Source organism: Nelumbo lutea, chromosome 2 (genome assembly GCF_056320005.1).
Source record: "Nelumbo lutea isolate HS-2025 chromosome 2, American lotus-T2T, whole genome shotgun sequence".
NCBI classification, from domain to species: Eukaryota; Viridiplantae; Streptophyta; class Magnoliopsida; order Proteales; family Nelumbonaceae; genus Nelumbo; species Nelumbo lutea.
This window is the reverse complement of record NC_142685.1, coordinates 55,608,671-55,629,918: the sequence shown is the minus strand read 5'-3', so window position 1 is coordinate 55,629,918 and position 21,248 is coordinate 55,608,671. Positions and strand designations below refer to the sequence as shown.

General features: G+C 40.0%; 1 protein-coding gene across 1 annotated transcript in view; it reads left to right on the top strand.

Moving 5' to 3' along the window:
- LOC148870841 (uncharacterized) overlaps nucleotides 1–21,248 on the top strand; it is a 126,784-nt gene that overhangs the window by 56,447 nt on the left and 49,089 nt on the right. The window contains exons 8-10 of the mRNA XM_088969997.1: nucleotides 17,238–17,431; nucleotides 17,566–17,696; nucleotides 17,852–18,139. Of these exons, the coding sequence (XP_088826123.1) occupies nucleotides 17,238–17,431; nucleotides 17,566–17,696; nucleotides 17,852–18,139 (613 nt within the window). The remainder of the gene's footprint in view (nucleotides 1–17,237; nucleotides 17,432–17,565; nucleotides 17,697–17,851; nucleotides 18,140–21,248) is intronic.

Genomic DNA, 21,248 nt, shown 5'->3' with positions numbered 1-21,248 from the left:
TGGTTGTCACAAAACAATTTAATGGGTTGACAAATTGTGATATTCTTCTCCCAGTAAAGGTGCTTCAACCAAACTAACTCACAAGTCACATGTAGCATGGGCCATTGCCTTATATTCAGCTTCAACACTACTCCTAGCAACCACACTTTGTTTCTTGCTCTTCCAAGTAACAAAATTTGCACACAAGAAGGTACAATAACTTGTAGTAGACTTTTTGTCCATTGGAGACTGCCCAATATGCATCTAAGTACCCTACGAGTGACATATCTCCCTCATAACACCATCCCAATAAGCACCCTTTAGATACTTCAGCACCCTCATAACATCGTCCCAATGAGCAATTGTTGGATTCTGCATGAATTGACTAGGGCCTTCTAATGGCTGCCCTTGATTATCGGTCATCTTTACATTGGGATCTAGTTTCATCCAACATATCCAAAACATACTTTTGTTGGGACAAGAGATTTCCCACTTCGATCGAGCTACCTCAATTCCGAGAAAGTACTTCAAGGTTCCTAGATCTTTAGTTTGAAAGTGTTGCTGTTGGAACTGTTTAAACTCATCAATTCCATATGTTGCTGCTAGAATGATTTTCCAAGATGTCGAGTCCCTACTAAACACAGAGTGATCACTACTGCATTGTTTCAAGCCAAAATCTTGCACTACACTACTAAACCGACCGAACCATGCCCGCAGTGATTGCTTCAGCCCATAGGCAGCCTTCTTCAATTGACACACATTTCCTGACTCCCCCTGAGCAACATACCTAGGGGGTTGCTCCATATATACCTCCTTTTGAAGATCACCATGGAGAAAAGCATTTTTAACATCATGCTGAAATAGGGGCCAATTAAAGTCGGCAGCTAAAGAAATGAGAACTCGTACATAACCTATTTTAGCCATAGGAGAGCAGGTTTCTGAATAGTCCACACCATAGGCTTGAGTATACCCTTTAGGAACAAATTGAGCTTCGAACCGCTCAATACTGCCATCTTGACGGTGTTTCACTGTATAGACCCATTGACAACCAAGAACCTACTTCCTAGGTGGTAATGAAGTGAGATCCCAAGTATTATTGGATTGAAGAGTATGAAATTTTTCATCCATCGTTTTCTTCCAGTTAGGAGATGAGAGGGCTTCCTGTAGAGAACATGGTAGAGAAACAGAGGATAGAAGTGAAATGAAACGTTGATGTGAAGGAGACTACTGAGCAAAGGAGACATACCGAGAAAGGGGGTGATTTGTGCAAGTATGCTTACCCTTACGAAGAGCAATAGGAAGATCAAGATCTGAGGATGGTGGATCTGTCAACGACAAAGACTCTGGTGGCATGCTAGAAGTTGGAGCTGTATCAACTAATAGCGACAATTCTAGTTATCTATCATGTCTAGAGTACATTCTGAGAATAGATGGTCAAATAGGTTCCTCCATGGTTGGCATGGGAATAAAGACATCACTAGAGTCGGAGGGAAGAGGAATAGAAGGAGAAGGTTCACATCCAGAGAAATAAGGTAAACTCTCAAAGAAGGTAACATTCGGAGCAGCAAAAGTTTTTCGTAAAATAGGATCATAGCACTTGTAACCTATTTGAGTATGTGAGTAACCAAGAAAAACACATCTTATAGCTTTGCAGTCAAGTTTCCTCAAAAGGATCTTCATTCCTCTCTTACACCACATCAGTGGCATTGTCATCTTGGTCATCCTTCTCTATGTGTTTTGGAAAAGCAAGTCCCAACTTTGGACTTTGTAACTCAACTAGATTGTGAGTCATGTCAATTGAGTAAACATCATAGAGTGTCTTTTGTTCCTAGGGATAATAAGAGAGTCCTGAGTCCTTTTGTTTTAGTCCACTCAAATGTTTGGGGTCCTAGTCATATGTCATCTTATAATGGATTCAAATATTTTGTAGCATTTATTAATGACTATTCAAGAATGACATGGATTTACTTAATGATGGATTTTTCATAATTGTTCTCTATTTTTCTATCTTTTCATGCAGAGATAAGGAATCAGTTTGGTGTAGGCATTAAAGTGTTTCGTTCTGATAATGCCAAGGAATAATTTCATAATAATTTTCAGTCTTATTTCCACTCTCATGGTATTATACATCAGCCCTCATGTTCATACACTCCTCAACAAAATGGTGTGGCTGAGAGGAAAAATCATTATGTGATTGAAACTACTTGGGCCTTGTTGATTCAAATGTCAGTCCCTAAAATCTATTGGAATGATGCGGTTCTCACCTCTTGTTTTCTCATAAACCGTATGCCCTCTTCAGTCCAAGATGGTCAGGCACCTTTCTTTATCTTGTTTCCTTCCACTTCGCCTTTCTCTCTTCCTCCTCGTGTGTTTGGTTGTATGTGTTTTGTTCACAATTTGGGTCGCTTGGCATGGTCTGAAATCTCCTTGGCCGTGTCTAGAAACATAAGGTTCACACTAATGTGATTCTCCATACTATTCCAAAGGGATGTCATAATTTGGGCATTCTCTTATACCCATTCATTGTACCCTTCTGATTCACTTTTCAGTGGACTCTCCTTGATGTACTTCAACTTGCCTCTTGTAATAAGAGATGCCTCAACCCAGTTGGCCCATGGGATATAATTAGTACCATTGAGTTTGACCGTAGTTAATTGAGAAGTCATGAAATCTGATTGCACAACTACTGTAGGTTTAGTGCTACTATTTGATGAAGCCATGAGTGAGAAGAGATCACTGATTTGTCACCTAGGCAAACTGTCAAACAGCTGGTATGCAACTACTGTTTGTAACATGCCTTTATCTTTAGGAAAAACACCAAAAATCATCAGCCCTCTACTTTAGAAACACTTGAGAAAGATTACACACTTACCACAAGGTGTCACCACACTACAAACCACTACAAAATCGCCACACGTTGAACAACACCTACCTCACAACTTGAGGCATCACAAGGCTGCACTCTTCGAACTGCCGAATAGAGGGCTTTTAGAAAAACACCACCAACACACACAACACTGCAACTTGAGGCATTAAAGCCTCTTTCCCAAGTGGGCGATCAGTCCTCTTAAGTCCTTTTCCTCTCCAACAAAGATTAGAGAATATTCTCTATTCCTAAGGCATAAAAAGTTGAGACATGAATAGTGCCGTGAACAGTAAAGTCGACCTCAAGGCTCTGATACCATTCTCCAAGCCTCCAACTTCAATGAAGAAAAGAAATGGTGAAGAAAAGGATAGAAGAAAGAAAGAGAAGAAGATAGGAAGAGAAAGAGAAGGGAAAGAGAAGAAAAATGAGAAGAAAAGAGGGAAGACTAGCAAGGAGAAATCTAATCCACACCTCCTTAGTGTCGACCCAAGTTGTATTAGCATTCTACTAAAGCTGAAATGAGTACAATACCCTTAGGTAAGCTACAGAAAACATAAGAGAGAGAAATAACATTAAAAAGACAATAATGTCCTTGTTAATTAATTTTAACAATTCTAACAGATGACATCATTTTGTTTTGTGGTGGAGGTGGGGCTTAATGGATTAGAAATATGGGGCTGATAGTGCAACTGCTTGAACAAATTTCAAGGTAATTTTGACAAAAAGTTGCATAGATTTGGAGGAGAGAGAAATAGTTGAATATGCGTAAATTGTTGGTTGTTCTGCCAGTTCTTAGGCAATGAAATACCTAGGTCTGCCTTTATGGGCTAATTCTAAGTGTCATAGCTTTTGGGACCTGGTTATAGAAAGATTTTCTAAAAAACAAGCTGCTTGGAAAGAAAAAGGATATATCTTTTTAGGGGAGAAATACTCTAATCAAGTCAAATTTGGCCAATCTCCCAGTGTACTACATGTTTGTATTTAAGATTCCCTAGGAAGTGGGCAAGAAAATGGGGAAATAATAAGAGACTTTTTTGTGGGACCAGGGGAGGGAAGGGAGGATCACTTGATGAAATGGGAAATGATATTTAGGTGCAAAAAGTAGGGAGGGTTTGTAATAGGAAATTTAGAACAGAAGAATTTAGCTATGTTGGGAAATGGTTATGGACACTACAAGATAGTGACAAATTGTGGCATGAGGTGGTGATTAGCATACATGGGGAGATGGACAGTTGATGGGGTGCTGGATTATCTTCTAGGGGTACTAGGGTTGTTTCTCCTTTGAAAGCAATATACTCCATTCTAGTCTTCCACCCTTGTATCGAGTATGATGTTTGTGTGGGTAATAAAATTAAATTTTGGGGGCATAAATGAGTGTGGCAATCTCCTTAGGACCATTTTTTTTTGTCTTGTTTGCACTATCCCCTGTCTTGTTTGCACTATCCTCTTTCAAAGGGTAACCTGTTGTACCCCTTGTTTTAAATATTGGCTTTGATTGGGATTTGAGTTCTAGAAGGGGTAGAAGGGATACTAAACCTCCTAGTGTGCTTGGCTCCCATAAATCTTGAGAGAGTGTATCTGGGCCCCCTTAAATCAGATGGTTGGATTTGGTCTCCTTTTAGCTCCTGTGCTTCCTTTCTTAATTTCTTAACACAACCTTCCTCCCATTGCAACCTTTTTATATAAAAGTGGTTTGGTGCATGTCTATCCCACCTAAAAACATAACTTTCAGTTGTGTTGTTTTTCATGAGAGAATTAACACATGTGACTTGCTACAGAAAAGGAGACTTACCTACTGTTTATCTCCTAATTGATGTGTCCTATGCAAAGCAAATGGTGACCTGTTATCACTTACTAATCTCCTGTCCATTTGGGATTGGTTTTTTCTTTTTCTTGGGCGCAGGTAGGTCCCTGGACTAGTATGTCAAGCTTATCATCTCCTACTACATTTGTTTGGCCAATGAAAAGGTGGCGGATCATGTGGAGAAGCATCAAGGCTGCAATCATATGGACAATATGGGAAAAAACAAAGGCAAGAACTTTCAATGAGAAAGAAGTAAGGAGGTAATAATAGAGTACATTGCTATTTTGGTGGCTCATTGGGTAAAAGCTCTGGAAGTCCTCTAATCCTTTTCAACAGATGATATTGTTAGAAAATGGAAGTGGCTGGGACATTATAGAAAAAGCTATTCTTTGTGGGTGTTGGGTGCCACCAAAAAGAGGGTTCATAAAACTTAACTTTGATAGCAGCAGTATTAGGGGTGGGAGGTGTGTTCAAAAATGAGGAAGGCAGCATTATTGCATTATTCTTTGGTCCATTTGGAATAGGAGATTCATTAAAGGCTGGGATTATTGCTGTAATGGAGAGTGTTCAAAGGCCACAGGATATGAATGTGAACAAAATGATTGTTGAAGGAGATTCAAAATTGGTGATAATGTTGCTGTAGAAAAGAGAGGATGCTCTGGGTATACAGAAATGAAACAAAGAAGATTTGGTGGCTAATTAGAGATGTTGAAGTAAATTTCAATGGGGGATTGGGAGTGGGGAGAAATCAAATGTTTTGGGTGCAGTTCTAAAGGATGGAAAAAGGGAAGGGGAGGAGATAATCAGATAAGATTCTTTATTTTTAGAAGGGTTCATGCATCTATGTACATCATACGATTTTGTAATTGATAAAATTGAAAGTTACCGATCAAAAAAAAAAAAAAACAAATGACCACATATGGATTTGACCCCATCTATTTAATAATCTTACAACCTGCATTTGTTTAATAATTGGATGGTTATATATTATATAACTTGGATGAACTAGAACTGCTGCTGTGTAAACTGAGAAGAGATACACAGATTCAAAGAGAAGGAGAGAGAGAGGGTGAAAGAAGAGAGGAGGAAGAGAAAGAAGGGGTTCGGTTGTTGATCTCTGCCGCCCCATATTCTTTATTATTTATAGCCTTTGATTCCTTATAAGAATAGGATAGAAATACATAAAGTCCTAATCCTAGTAAGGCAAAAATAATATGGATAAACATAATAAGGCCAGCCAGTCCAATCTTAAAAGAAAAAAAATAAAACAAAATAAAACAACTAGGAAATAACTAGGTGTGGGTATGGAACCATACACACTAGAGCCTGAGTGTGGGTATGGAACCACACACTCGTGACTTAGTAGCTATTTCTTCACTCCCCCTCAAGTTGGGAGTAGATATTTGTCATGCTGAACTTGCATAAATCTGTCTCCAATTGATTTTTGTGACAGTTTTGGTGAAGAGATCAGCTAACTGCATGTATGAGGCAATGTAAGGAAGGCATACTTCTTGAGATGCAACTCACTTTTGGATAAAATGTCTGTGAACCTCGATATGCTTAGTCTTGTCATGCCGTATTGGGTTGTGGACAATATTAATTGCAGATTAGTTATCACAATATAGCATCAAAGGCTTCTCATAATCAATCTCCAACTCATTAAGCAAGGATTTCAGCCATAACACTTCTGCAACACCATTGGCCATGGATTTGTATTTTGCTTCTGCACTGGAGTGGGCAATAACATTCTGTTTCTTGCTTCTCCATGAAAGGTTCCCCCCCCCTCCCCCCCCCCCCCCCCCCCACACACACACACACACAAACGCACAATATCCAAAAGTAGATCTCATGTCATCAACACATCCAGCCCAATCCGCATCTGTATACACTTATAGTTTCATATGACCATGATTCTTGAAGAGTATACCTCTTCCTGCACATCTCTTTAAGTAGGCAAGAATCCTTTCTACTGCAAGGAGGTGGGTGGTCCTGGGAGAATGTATGCATTGACTGACAACACTAACAACATAAGAAATATCTGGTCGAGTTAGGTAGAGATAAAGAAATTTCCCGACTAGCCTTTGGTACATAGTCCTGTCCTTGAGGAGTTTTCCACTTTTTGCACTTATCTTATGGTTAGTCTCAATGGGAGTATCAGCAAGTTTCACTCCTAACTTGCCAGCTTCTTCCAATAAGTCCAGAACATACTTCCTTTCGGAGATGAAAATGCCATGCTTAGATCGAACTACCTCAATTCTTAGGAAATAGTGTAAATTTCCTAGGTTTTTTACTTCAAATATTTGTGAAGGTGCTGTTTAAGGGTTTCAGTTTCACTAGTGTCACTTCCTGTTATCACAATGTTACTTACATAGGCTGCAAATAGAGTCAGGGAATGACCTGTCTTCTTAAAGAAGAGAGTATGATTTGACTGAGCCTGTATGTATCCGAATTTGTCCAAAGCCAGTCTAAACCTATCAAACCAAGCTCTTGGAGATTGTTTTAGCCCGTACAAGGCCTTTTTCAAAAGGCAAACTTTCTTTCTTTCTTCTGCACTATAAAAGCTAGGGGGTAACTCCATGTAAACTTCCTCTTGTAAGTCTCCGTTGAGAAAGGCATTCTTAACATCTAGTTGAAATAGTGGCCAGGAGTAGTTTGCAACAATGGATAGAAGAACTTTGACAGTGTTCATTTTTGCAACAGGTGCAAAGGTTTCTGTATAGTTTATGCCATAAGTTTGTGTGAATCCCTTTGCAACCAATCTGCCTTATATCTCTCTATAGTACCATCAACATTTTATTTCACAGTAAACACCCATCTGCATCCAACAGGTTTTTTTCCTTCAGGTTGGTTAATTAGTTCCCATGTGTTCTTTTTGACAAGAGCTTCCATCTCTACTTCCATTGCTTCCTTCCATTTAGGTATCAAAGGGCTTCTTGCACTTTTTTGGGTGTAGGAACAACAAAAATAGATGTCAAGTATATGACCTATAGGATTCTGAGAGACAATTATAGGAAAGGAACTTGGAGATGCAATGGGCAGTGGATTAAGTGTAACGGCGCTTCCCTTTACAAATAGCAATTGGGAGATCAAGGTCATCTGACTGTGGAGGCTGAGCATCTGTAATAGTGGGGTCAACAGTGAGAGTAGTAGTGTTTGGATCTGGGGCTGTAGAAGGTGCTGGAACTTGCCTGGATTGCTGTTGAGTACGAGAGTCAACTTGCCTCCACCACTTTTTGTGATACTCTTAATTCTTTGCATTTTTGACGACCTTCACAACTCCCCCCTCAATATCTGGGACATGTAAAGGAACTTTTGGGGCTGAAACTGAAATCCCTTCCTCACTATTCTCTCCCTGAGGAGAAGCCTTATGATAGTAGGGCATATCCTCAAAGAAGGTGACATCCATGGACACAAAGCACTTCCTTGAAATTGGCTCATAAGAGTAATATCCCTTTTGATTTTGTGCATACCCAAGGAAAATACACTTAGTGGCTTTGGGATCAAACTTGGAGTGATGAGGTCCAAGGATTTGAACAAAACAAGTACACCCAAAAGTTTTGAGGGTAATAGTGAATAGGTCCTTATCTGAATATAGAAGACTGAATGGGGTTTGCATGTTTAGAACTTGTGAAGGATCCCTGTTAATTAGGTACATGGTTGTACGGATTGCATTCCCCCAGAAGCATATGGGAAAATTAGAGTTGAGCATGACGCTTCTGACTACCTCTAAGATATGCCTGTTTTTTCTCTCAACGTCCTCGTTTTGTTGAGGTGTGTGAGGACAGGTGCTCTGATGAATGACCCCATGATCAAGGAGATAGGATGCCAAGGGTTTTGCAAAGTTTTCCTTGGCATTATCAGATCTAAGAGTTTTGATCTTGGTTTCAAATTGAGTTAGAACCATCTAATGGAAAGCCTGGGTCAGAGAAGGGATAAGGTAGATCCATGAAAAGCGGGTATAATCATCAACAAATAATAAGAAATATCTATACCCCCCTATGGTGGGAGTATGATATGGTCCCCAAGCATCGGTATGCACAATCTCAAAAGGAAGGTTGCTTCTTTTATTACTTAAAGGATAAGATGATCTATTGTGTTTTGTAAGCTCACAACTTTCACAATTTAACCCAGACACTTCTACTGTCTCAAACAAGTTTGGATAAAGACTCTTCAAAGGCCCAAAAGATAAATGACCTAAGCGGTTGTGCCAAAGTATAATCTTACTGCAAGACTGTGAAACAAACAATTTACCTACTTCACTCTTCTCCCCCTATGAATGATGAAGCAGGTAGACTCCATTCATCTCACGGCCAATCCCAATCACCTTCGTCGTTTCCAGATCCTGAAAAATACACCGATCAAGGAAAAAGGTTACCGAACAGTTTTGATTTTTAGTAATACTACTAACTGAAAGTAAATTAGCACTAAGCTTGGGAGCTTGCAAAACTGGGGATAGGGTGATGGTATCTGACAATCCGATGTCTCCCTTGCTAGAAATTGGTATAAGAGAGCCATCGACAATGGAAACTTTGTCTCTCCCAGAGGATAAACAATAGGTGCTGATTAAACTAGATATGCTGGTCATATGGTTTGAAGCACCTGAATCTATTACCTAGAAAGATCTAGTATTACCCGGGACAAAAGCATGACATGTAGTAGCTCTTGTACCTGTATGAGGAAGGACTGAAGTAGGCTGAGCTGGTGTAGTAGCTGAAGATCTAGAAATACCAGCTTCCTTTTCTAACTGTGTCAGTGCTGGAAGAGGATGTACTGTCAGTATTAGTTGCTGTATTAACACTTCCCTTCTTGTTTCTGGGTCTAGTTGGCATTAGGTGCGGATGCAACTACCAGCAGGTCTCCCTAGTATGTTTGGGCTTCTTGCAATCACAAAAAATATATTTTTTGTCTTCCTTCTTAACTTCTTTTTCCTTCTCTCCTCCAGCTTTGAATTTTGTTGCTGCCAAGGCTGCTTCTGTGTTTAGGGTCACATTCTCCCTAATGAGAAGTTGCTGTCTTGTAATATCAAAATATGAGTTTAGGCCGGCTAAGAACTCGAAAACCTTGTTTGTTTCAAGCAGTTTTCTATATGTTGCTGCATCCTTCTGGCTTTTCCCATTCAATGGTTTCTAAGTGATCAGTTTCATGCCAAAGGGATTTTAGGGTAGAAAAATATACTGTGTTTAGGGTCACACTCCCCTTTATGCTGTCCCAAATCTCCTTGGCTGTGTTTGCCCAGAGATGATTTCGGCTGATGTGGGGCTGTATAGAGTTGCATAGCCAGGTCATCACCAAGTAGTTCTCTTGAATCCATCTTGGTTGGGGTATATCCGCCTTGGCTGGTTCTTTTGTGTCTCCGGTTACATACCCTAATTTTCCTCTGCCTCCAATGGCCATCATTGCCGATTGGGCCTATTCCAAGTAATTTGTTCCATCAAACCTAACAGTGGTAATTTGGAACGTATTTTCAGTCATATTACCAGTCCCAAAAACTTCCCCTTGAGCTTTTACTTCACTTCCAGCCTTTTCCATACTAAGTAGATCTCAGAGTTCCAAGAAAAAGACTATTTTTTTTTAAGAAAAACAATCTGATCTCAGCAAAAATAAGTACTAGAACTCAGTTTTGGTTGATAGTTTCTCCTTAAAAACTATAACTACAAAAAAAATCAGATATTAACAGTCCAGATGCTGGTTTCAGCCAAGAACAAGAGCCAAAAAGATATCTTTTAACAGTCCAGAATTTGACCTTGTTTTGGAGCAGCTACAGTAGTCCGAACCAGTGAAGAAGGAAGAAGAAGATGAGGAAGAAGACAAGAGAAAGAGAGAACAGGAGGGTTTAGTCGAACTGATTAGACTCCCATTCAGTCGACCCCCTTGTGTTTATTAGGTTCTAATTACACTTACAAAGACTAAACTGCCCTCACTTAAGTGTGGGGCAGAGTACTCTAATAAAACAGCCACATAAGCAAAGTACTTAACTGACATAAGATTACTAAATTACCCTTATTCGGCTCACTCTAACACTCCCCCTCAAGCTGGAGAGTATATGTCATATAATCCCAGCTTGTTACATAGATGATTCACTTTCCCTGAGTTTAGAGCTTTTGTAAACAAATCTGCCCATTGATCATTCGAGCCCACATGTTCTGTGTTTATCTCTCCAGCAAGGACCTTCTCCCTCACAAAGTGGCAATCAACCTCTATGTGTTTTGTTCTCTCATGAAATACAGGATTGGATGAGATATGGAGTGCAGCTTGGTTGTCACAATACAGTCTCATAGGTTTATCCAATTTCTTGTAGAAGATTCCTCAACCACACTAACTCACAGGTAGTATGTGCCATGGCCCTATACTCAGCTTCAACACTACTTCTGGCCACAACCATCTGCTTTTTACTCTTCCACGTCACAAGATTTCCTCCAAGAAATGTGCAATAGCCCGTAGTAGATCTTCTATCATTCACTGAGCCTGCCCAGTCTGCATCTGTATACCCCACTACTTCAAGTTTTCCTCCTGGTTTATACAATAGTCCACGGCCTGGAGCTCCTTTCAGATACCTCACAATTCTAAGAATTGCATCCCAGTGAGGTATACGAGGGTCCTGCATGAATTGGCTCACCACACTGACTGCAAAGGATATGTCGGGTCTCGTGATAGTTAGATAGTTCAGCTTCCCCACTAGTCGTCTATACCTTCCAGGATCTTCAAATACTTCTCCTGTATCACTGCTCAACTTAACATTTGGTTCCATAGGGGTCTCAGCCGGTTTTGCACCTAACAGTCCTGTTTCTTCCAATAGATCAAGAACATATTTTCTTTGGCACAGATTTACACCTTGTTTTGACCTGGCAACCTCTATTCCCAAGAAATATTTCAATGTTCCAAGATCTTTTGTTTGGAAATGATTTTGCAAAAATACCTTTAATTTGCCAATCCCCAATTTATCACTGCCAGTAATGACAATATCATCCACATAGACCACTAATAGAATCTTCCCAGCTTCTAAGTCATAGCTGAACACTGAGTGATCTACCTGGCACTGTTTCATTCCAAAACTCTTCACCACTTCACTGAACTTCCCAAACCAAGCACGCGGCGATTGTTTCAACCCATAAATTGCCTTTTTCAATTTGCACTTTACCATCCTCCCCCTGAGCAACAAACCCAGGTGGTTGCTCCATATATACCTCCTCCACAAGATCACCATGGAGAAAGGCATTCTTGATATCAAGCTGAAACAGAGGCCAATCATACATAACTGTCAGGGAAATTAGTACACGAACAGAACCAATCTTAGCCACCGGAGAGAATGTCTCCATGTAGTCTACTCCATACAACTGGGAGTAACCTTTAGCAACAAGTCTGGCCTTCAGACGCTCTACACTACCATCTGGCAAGTATTTCACAGTATACACCCATTTACATCCCACAGCATGCTTACCAGGTGGGAGAGTAGTAAGTTCCCACGTTTGAGTATGTTGAAGAGTAGAAAGTTCCTCCTCCATTGCCTGTCGCCAATCTGGTGAACTGAGAGCTTCTTGGACATTGTTAGGTATGGAAATAGAGGATAAAAGGGAAACAAATTGGCGATGTGATGTAGAAAGACAAGATAATGAAACGAAATTGGAAATGGGATGGAGGGTAGAACTGCGTTTACCTTTCCGTAAGGCAATGGGTAGATCAAGGTTTGAGGGTTCAACAATAGGAGCCATGAGAGGATCCGCAGATGAGGTAGAAGCTGGAGGAGGGGCCGGTGCCGTTCGACGTGTATACACTTGCCGGATTGGTGGACGTTCGGTGGTGATCTGCATGGGATGAGGTGATGAGTCTACTCCAACAACAACATCTGGAACTGGATCACTGACAGGGAGAGGAAGAGGAAGTGCGGGTGGAGACGAGGGTGCTTCAGGACTTGAGAAGAAGGGGACTGACTCAAAAAAGGTGACATTAGGACATACATAGCACTTCCGGGTAATGGGATTATAACACTTGTACCCTTTCTGAGTCCGTGAGTAGCCAAGGAAAACACATTTAATTGAGCGTGCATCTAGCTTGTCTATTCCAAGGATCAGATTGTGGACAAATCACACACAACCAAAGACACGAGGAATTAATGGGAATGGAGATAAAGTGGGAAACAAGATAGAGAAGGGGGACCGACCATGAAGAATGAAGGAGGGCATCCGATTAATGAGAAAACATGCAGTGAGTACAGCATCACTCCAAAAACGTTTAGGAACATTCATGTGGTGAAGAATAGACCGTGCAGTTTCAAGAAGCTGACGGTTCTTCTGTTCAGCTACCCCATTTTGTTGAGGGGTGTATGCACATGATGTCTGATGAATAATGCCATGCTGTTCTAAATACTGTTGAAATGAAGTAAGAAAGTATTCACGACCATTATCTGAACGGAGAATTTTGATTGGAACACCAAATTGTGTGCGTATTTCAGCATGGAATTTTTGAAAAATAGAAAACAATTCACTTCTTTCTTTCATTAAGTAAATCCATGTCATTCTTGAACAATCATCAATAAAGGAGACAAAATACTTGTACCCATTATAAGACTCTATTTTGATTGGACCCCAAACATCTGAATGAACCAAAGAAAAAGGACTCAACATACGACTCTCAACTCTTGGACTGAAGGACACACGACGATGTGTCCCAAACTGACATGACTCACATTGCAAAACTGACAAATGACTCAATGACGGGACCAAAATCTTGAGAGCCTTGAGAGATGGATGTCCCAGTCGGCAATGCCATTGTAGAGGAGTAAGCGAAGTCTGAAGAGCAATTGAAGATCCACCACCGTCAAGATAGTACAGTCCACCAGCTTCATGCCCCCCACCAATCTTCTTCCCCGTCTTGAGATCCTGAAAAACACAGGTGGAAGGAAAGAAGGTAACGGAACAGTTAAGAGCTTTGGTTATTTTATTAACAGACATAAGATTGAATGGAAACTTAGGGACATATAAAACAGATGATAAGGGCACAGGAGCCATGTCAATATTACCAACACCACATATGGGAGATGAGGACCCATTGGCAAGTGTAACAGTTTGTGATGTGGAGGTTTTAGAGAGAGAAGAGAACACACCTGGAGTCCCGGTCATATGATCTGAGGCTCCAGAGTCAATAATCCAGGGAGAGGTTTTAGATGACATGCAAGCAATACCTGATTGGGCAAGTGTGGCAGTGGTATGCTGTGAAGTAGTTTGAATGAACCGTTCATACTCATCACGCGGTACGCTCACCATTTCCCTCCCAGAGGTAGATGTAGATGTGGGATGAGTTCGGTCTGTCGGTTTACTGTCACTGATATCAACCTCACCCGCTATAGCATGATTAGCCCATTTAGAGGGAGGGCCATGTAGATCATAACAGAAATTCACTGTGTGTCCCTCTCTACCACAATGAGTGCATTTCCTTGTAGAGTTATTCTTCCCTCTGCCACGGCCTCCCCCTGAGTCACGACCACCCCGACTAATCATGGAACTGCCACGGACTCCTCGGGGAGCATGACCTCCCCCTCTTGTACTATATCCAACCCCTCGAGCTGTCAGAAGTGCTGATCTATCAGACTGTGTGGAGTTCTCTGTCTGTCCCAAAGAGATTCTACGAAGCCTTGAGAATACTTCCTCAAGTGTAGGAAGAGTAGAGCCCCCCAATATTTGGGCTCTAACTGGTTCATATTCCGACTTCAGCCCCACTAAAAATCTTGTAACATCTAGTTGCTCCCTTTGCTGTTGCTGAACTTTAATATCTGGAGTAAGGGGGTGATAGACATTGAGTTCATTCCTTATATTCTTCATGTTGGCATAGTACTCTTCTAGTGTTTTGGTTCCTTGTTGTAAATCAAAATACTCCTGATAAAGCTGATACACTCTTGTTGTGTTATCTTGTCCAGAATATAGCTTCTTAGCATGCTCCCATATATCCTTAGCCGTATCAAGAAACATGAAGTTGGCACTAATTTTAGGTTCCATACTATTCCACAGCCAAGTCATGATTTGAGCATCTTCTTGCTCCCAATCATCAAACCCTGGAGAGTCCTCCGATGGCTTTTCATCTCTTACATGCTTTACTTTCTTCTTTGCCTTGAGAAACACTTCCACTGATTTGGCCCATGGAACATAGTTCTCCCCATTCAGCTTAATTGAGGTCATTTGTACCCCTAGGTAGTCGGAGGAAATTACCACATTAGGTTTCTGATCATTGTAGCCATCTCCTATTGCTGCCATTGTACTCTTTCACAGTTGCGTCTAACCTTACTTCTCAGCTACAAGCTGATTGATGTTGTTCACAGTTTGATACTTCAGCACCTATTGCAGCCCCTAAACACAACAGTGGGAGCACACACTTGTTCTTCTTTACACTACTGCTGACTTCACACACCTACGACCCACATAAGCATCACAAGCACCACAACACAACAGTAGGCCCTCTTACAAGCACTCAATAAAAAAAATTGTGCATCACAAGCACCACAACACAGTCAAACTGCTACACCAAGTTCAGCTTTGTTTAACACACTTAAGAGGGCATTACACGACCACAAGGAGCTTGGCAAGGTCACTGCATTCCACCTTACACCACTCGGCCACCTACAGCAGCCCTAACACCACTCAACAACTCACAGCAGCCCTACACCATTCGGCTACTGCACACACAGCCCTTTTTAGGGCAACAATGAACCTAGTTCTCTAGGTTCTAATCAGTACTAACTGATTCTTGAAGGGTTCCTACCCAGAAATACCAGCAACACAAGAGGACTAAATAACCAACCTTCCTTTGAGAGTATCAGCCAACCATTCACTGCTGAAATCACCTTCCTTGATGAAGAAAACTGTGCACAGCAGAGAGCAACGAACTGTGATGTCTCAGACCTAGGGCGAACCAGCTCTCTCCATTAACCAACTAGAAACGAAGAGGAGGGTGTCACGAACACAGATGAGATGCTTTGCAAGCGGAAGCATGTCAGAAACCTTGCTCTGATACCATGTTTTGGAGCAGCTACAGTAGTCCGAACCAGTGAAGAAGGAAGAAGAAGATGAGGAAGAAGACAAGAGAAAGAGAGAACAGGAGGGTTTAGTCGAACTGATTAGACTCCCATTCAGTCGACCCCCTTGTGTTTATTAGGTTCTAATTACACTTACAAAGACTAAACTGCCCTCACTTAAGTGTGGGGCAGAGTACTCTAATAAAACAGCCACATAAGCAAAGTACTTAACTGACATAAGATTACTAAATTACCCTTATTCGGCTCACTCTACCAGACCTAGTGCAAACACAGTCAAATTCTTTCAAAAAGAAGGTAATCTCAGTCAAGGATTAACTCCTGGACTGTGCTCAGTCCAAAATTCACAGTTTAAGATCAAGATCAGACCCCCCTTTTTTTAGCCGATCCCTTCAAGAAAGACTCTCAGTCAAGAAAGTTAAAGAAAGGTTCATAGGGTTAAGAACAAATCCTAGGAAAAATCAGATTTTTCTCTGTTGTATCTTCTGAAAGAGACCAACTAATTTCTTACTACTGCTGTTTCAAGAAAGAAAGAGATCTTACCCAGAAAAACTCTGATCGCCTCCTTTGATCTTGGTAAGAAATCCAATCTTGATTCTTCTAACCTTTCTGATACAAACTTGGATGAACTAGAACTGCTGCTGTGTAAACTGAGAAGAGATACACAGGTTCGAAGAGAAGGAGAGAGAGAGAGAGTGAGTGAGTGAAAGAAGAGAGGAGGAAGATAAAGAAGGGGTTCGGTTGTTGATCTCTGCTGCCCCATATTCTTTATTATTTATAGCCTTTGATTCCTTATAAGAATAGGATAGAAATACATAAAGTCCTAATCCTAGTAAGGCAAAAATAATATGGATAAACATAATAAGGCCAGCCGGCCCAATCTTAACAGAAAAAAAAAAAAAAAATAAAACAACTAGGAAATAACTAGGTGTGGGTATGGAACCACGTACTCGTGACTTAGTAACTATTTCTTCAATATACAATTATATAAAGTTTATAATTAATAAATTCAATACTTTATATTTATATTGATTTATTATGAATGTAGAAGTTAAAAGATAATTAATTTCTTCAAAAATTTTTAAAATATTTTCTTTATTTTAAGACAATAAATAAAGTGGATTAAATCTGAAACCAATTCAGGACTGTCATATCTGTTTTCTTATTGGATTTATATTTGAAAATTCAATGATCAGATTGGATTTGGATTTGCATAGATCTGATTCAAATCCTACCCTATTATAGCTATACCCTTATGTATGCATCTTGCTGAAAGCTGATACTATTCCATTGGAGTTGGCTACAAATATCCTCCTTTGTCATTCCACTTTCAAATATGGTACTGTCACGATATGACATGAAAGGGCAAATTGAAAATGCTTCTGTTGTGTTGAGTTGTGATGAAGCTCATTTATTTTCAAATTTGTCAGTTATGGTTGTCTTGTTGACATTGGCTAATAATGGTTTTTCTTGGAAGTTCTTTTTTTGAGTTCCATTTCTTTTTCCTTTATAATTTTTATATTTTGGTGTTTGGGGCTAGGTGTTTTTCACTGCTTTATCTGTATCAGGTGCTGTGTTGGCAAAGGGTGTAAAAGGAACTTCCATCTCATGTGTCTTGATCCTCCCTTGAAGGATGTTCCAGCTGGGAATTGGCACTGTATTTCATGTGTGAAGAAAAAGATTGAGTATGGTGTGCATGCGGTATCTGATGGAGTGGAATCAATTTGGGATGCCAGAGAAGTGGATATTTCAGATAATGATGGTAGTATGCATGCGCAGATAATTTTTGGAATATCTCCTATGAATTGTTTGCTAAACTCCAAAGTTCTCCCTTCCTACTGTGTTTTAAATTTTGCATATAGGGCTGTCGGTGGTAATTATTACTTGTGGTGCTAGGGTTGCAGAGGCAGAAGCAATATCTTGTTAAGTACAAAGGGCTTGCTCATGTTCACAACCGTTGGGTTTCAGAGAGTGAGCTGATTCTTGAAGCTCCGATGCTTGTTGCAAAATTTAATAGAAAAAATCAGGTCTTCTTTCTCTTGATATAATGTTTCAGAAGTCAATATGCCATTCATTTAGTTTTCTGAAGTAGAAGCATGTGTTTGGTGTTGGATTTCTGCACTACATGAGCAGTGTTTCCCTCGTTTACAGTTTCTCTGTTTCAATTCCTTTTTTTTGTCAGTGTGTTAGGTGGAAACCGGAGTGGGTGGTGCCACATCGACTTTTACGGAAGAGATTATTGATGTCCCAAAAGCTGCGTTCTGAGTATATTAGTAAGGGAGGCATTGAAATCTCTGATTGCTATTATGAGTGGTTTGTAAAGTGGACTGGTCTTGGTTATGAGCATGCTACTTGGGAGTTGGAGAATGAACCATTTCTGAAAACACATGAAGCTATGGCACTCATAGGAAACTATCATATGCGTCGCAAGAAGGCAAAAAGAGCATCTGATCCTTCAAGAACAGATGAGGTACTCCTGAGTCCTGAGACATAGTTACAATTGAAAACTAGTATTTGTTTCTTGTAGCAATGCCATTACCTCACATGTTTATGCATTCATTAGTGTCTGCGTAGGTTTTGTGGTAAGACCAAGGTTTAAAATGTTGGTATTGGTGGAAATGTCGGCCGTCCAAATATAAGAAACATGTCGGAAATATCAGAAATATCGTATGAAAATTTTATAAAATTATAGAAATGGTGAAAACATTGTACAATATGCAAAATGTAGAATGATATTCTATGAAATGATAAAAGAAGCATAGGCATGCCTTTTTAAATTATTTTATTGTTCCAAATCACTAAACAAAGCTAAGAAACTAAGGTTATAGAAAAAAGAATATGTTTTGGCGTTGCTCTGTAAACCTTAAGATTGAAAGCTTTGTGATAGAATGAGTTAAAATAAAATTTAGACTCAGAAAATGTAAATGGCTGTAACCAAATAATTGATTATATAACCGAGCCATAACCCAGTTGAGGTAGATCTACCTCTTTGGGTGTAAATTCTGGGAAGCTACTTGGTGGAGTGGAGGTCTGTCCCAAGTTGGAAGAGTTGGTACTGTTACCCTTGGAAACACAATTTGCAACATTTGGGCTGGCTATATAACCTAAGTTTCGGTTAGGACCTTTGTTTGGATTCTTGTCCTTTCTCAAGGCTGCCGGTTTTAAGTGAGTATGAAGAATCCGACAAGTATCTTTAGGCTATGTTTGGTTTGAAGGAAAATGTAGTGAAAGGAAGGCAAAGGTAGGGAAACCTTTACAAACCTTGTATTGATTTCCCTGTCTTTCCTTTCCCTACCTTTTGCTTCAAATCGAACATAGCCTTAATGTGCTTCTCTTCTTCACAGTGTGAATACTTAAAGTTCTTCTTATCCACCCCTTTTCCACCCTTAGAGCAGACTGCTCACTAGGTTGAAAATAAACATGAATTCCCATATCTTTCCTCTTCATCTCCTCATTCCTAATTAGGTAAAACACATGCAGGTATGGAAATTCATCTCTCCCTAAGATTTGTGCTCTAATGTTTTCATATGAGCAGTCTAAACCAGCCAGGAACTTGATTATTCTTCCTTCATTTTTTTTTGTCATGCCTTTCTTTGTCTTTGGTGCTGTCCCATTTAAAGACTAAGGCCCTGTTTGGTTCGTGGGAATAGGGTCTGGAATCGGAATCGGAATGGGCTATTCCGATTCCAACTGTTTGGTTCGGTGGAATCAGAATCCCATTCCCATTCCTGCTGGAATGGCATTCCCCCATTTGAGGGAATGACTATTCCCTGCCCCTCCCTTAGGAATGAAATCTCATTCCTGTTGATTTAAATTCCCATTTCCATTCCTGTCTGAACCAAACAGAGTATGGGAATGGACCATTCCGATTCCAATTCCGGAGGATTTCGATTTCGATTCCAATTCCGATTCCAACTACGAATCAAACAGACCCTAAATGATGATCAAGCTCTTCCCATATGTCTTCAGTGTAGCAAAGTAAGTTGCAACAGTCATGTTGTCCCCTTGAGTCTTACTTGAATGTTTTGGTTCAGCCTATAAATCCTTGCTATGTTTTTCTTTTGACTTAAGTGTTGTGTAGTTTTCTCAAATCTTGTGGGCTGTAGTATAGTGCGAAACAGCCCAACGCGGTTTTGGGAGTCAAAGAAGTTAGCAACCATGACATCGCAGTTGCATTTTCCCTATACCAAGTCGTATAACCTGGTTCCTCTTCCTCGGGCTCTTAATCTTCTCATATGACTTACTTTGGACCATCTTGCTGAAATGACTCATTTCCTATAATTGTATTCATCTAGTTTTACATTGGTAATTTGTATCATAGGATTTTCAATATGAATAACATTATCCACAGTCCTGGAACCTCAAGATGAGACTTCACTTGTGTTGGAAGACATCTTGAACTCGCACAAACTAATATTTAGCAGGTAGAACAGGTCAAACAGCATCTCCCTTTGCTCGAACTCTAGATATAACCTGGATTAGGGCCCACAAGGATCCTCTAGACTGACACTTCTTGCAGTGCAGTGGCTTGACCTGTTAAATAGGTCTCTCTAGTAGTCCATACGACTACTCAGCTTCTTGCCCTACCTGGGTATTCCAGCAACTATTCTGGGCTTCCTTGCAGATTCTCCCAAGGAAAGAAACCTAGAAACAACTTCAACTAACCGCGACCAGCAGTAGGGTTCTTTCTTGTTACTCCAACAACTAACTTAAGAAGAAGAGAGAAAAGGTGAATGCAAGAGTAGGCGAGCAGAATAAGAGCAGGTTATTGCTCTGATACCATATTAGTATTCAGATTCTTGAAGAAAAGAAGAGAAACAGAGAAAGGAGAGATAGGGAATAGGATGGCACACTCTAACCAGCCCATTAAAAATGGTATTTATATTAGGGAAACAATAATAAATGAGATGACAACTTTACCCCCACTAGTAAACAGTAATGGGCTGAAGCCCATTAGCACTTAATAACAGTACAGCCCAACAGAATATAGTATATTATAACATAAATGGCCGAAGCCAATACTGTTAAGTCCCACAACACATAGGACCAAGGCTAGAATACTGGTGTAGTGTTTATATTTGGATTTTTTTCTTGGTCCATGAACTCATTTCATTGAAAGTGCTTTATAAAATTGTTTTTCTTTTTCCTATTCATCAAAGAAAAGAGAATAAATTGAATTGCTGTTCCTAATCTGAAACTGTAGAAATCAATGTACTTTGAAATAGGCTAGTTGCAATTATACTGTGTTGAAGATTAGTCAGTTTTGTGTTATTTTAAGAGTAGCTGTTTTATGTCAATTGTTAGATAGGAAGTGCGGACCACAGAAGTTATGTGAGTCCAAATTTTATTATTTTTTTGAGTCATTTATGTGTCTTTTAATGTTTTGTTGCCCTATAAGGGCAGAGTAGTCTTTGTACTTCTCTTATAATTCTAATATAAATATTAACTGAAGGGGGCGGGCAGATCATTGCTCTCTTTTCTTTCTCAAGTTCTCTTCTTCTCTTCTTCTCTCTCCCTTCTCTCTTCAAGAAAACAGTCTTTTCTTTCATACTATTTAATTCAGCAGATTTCTACTTGGT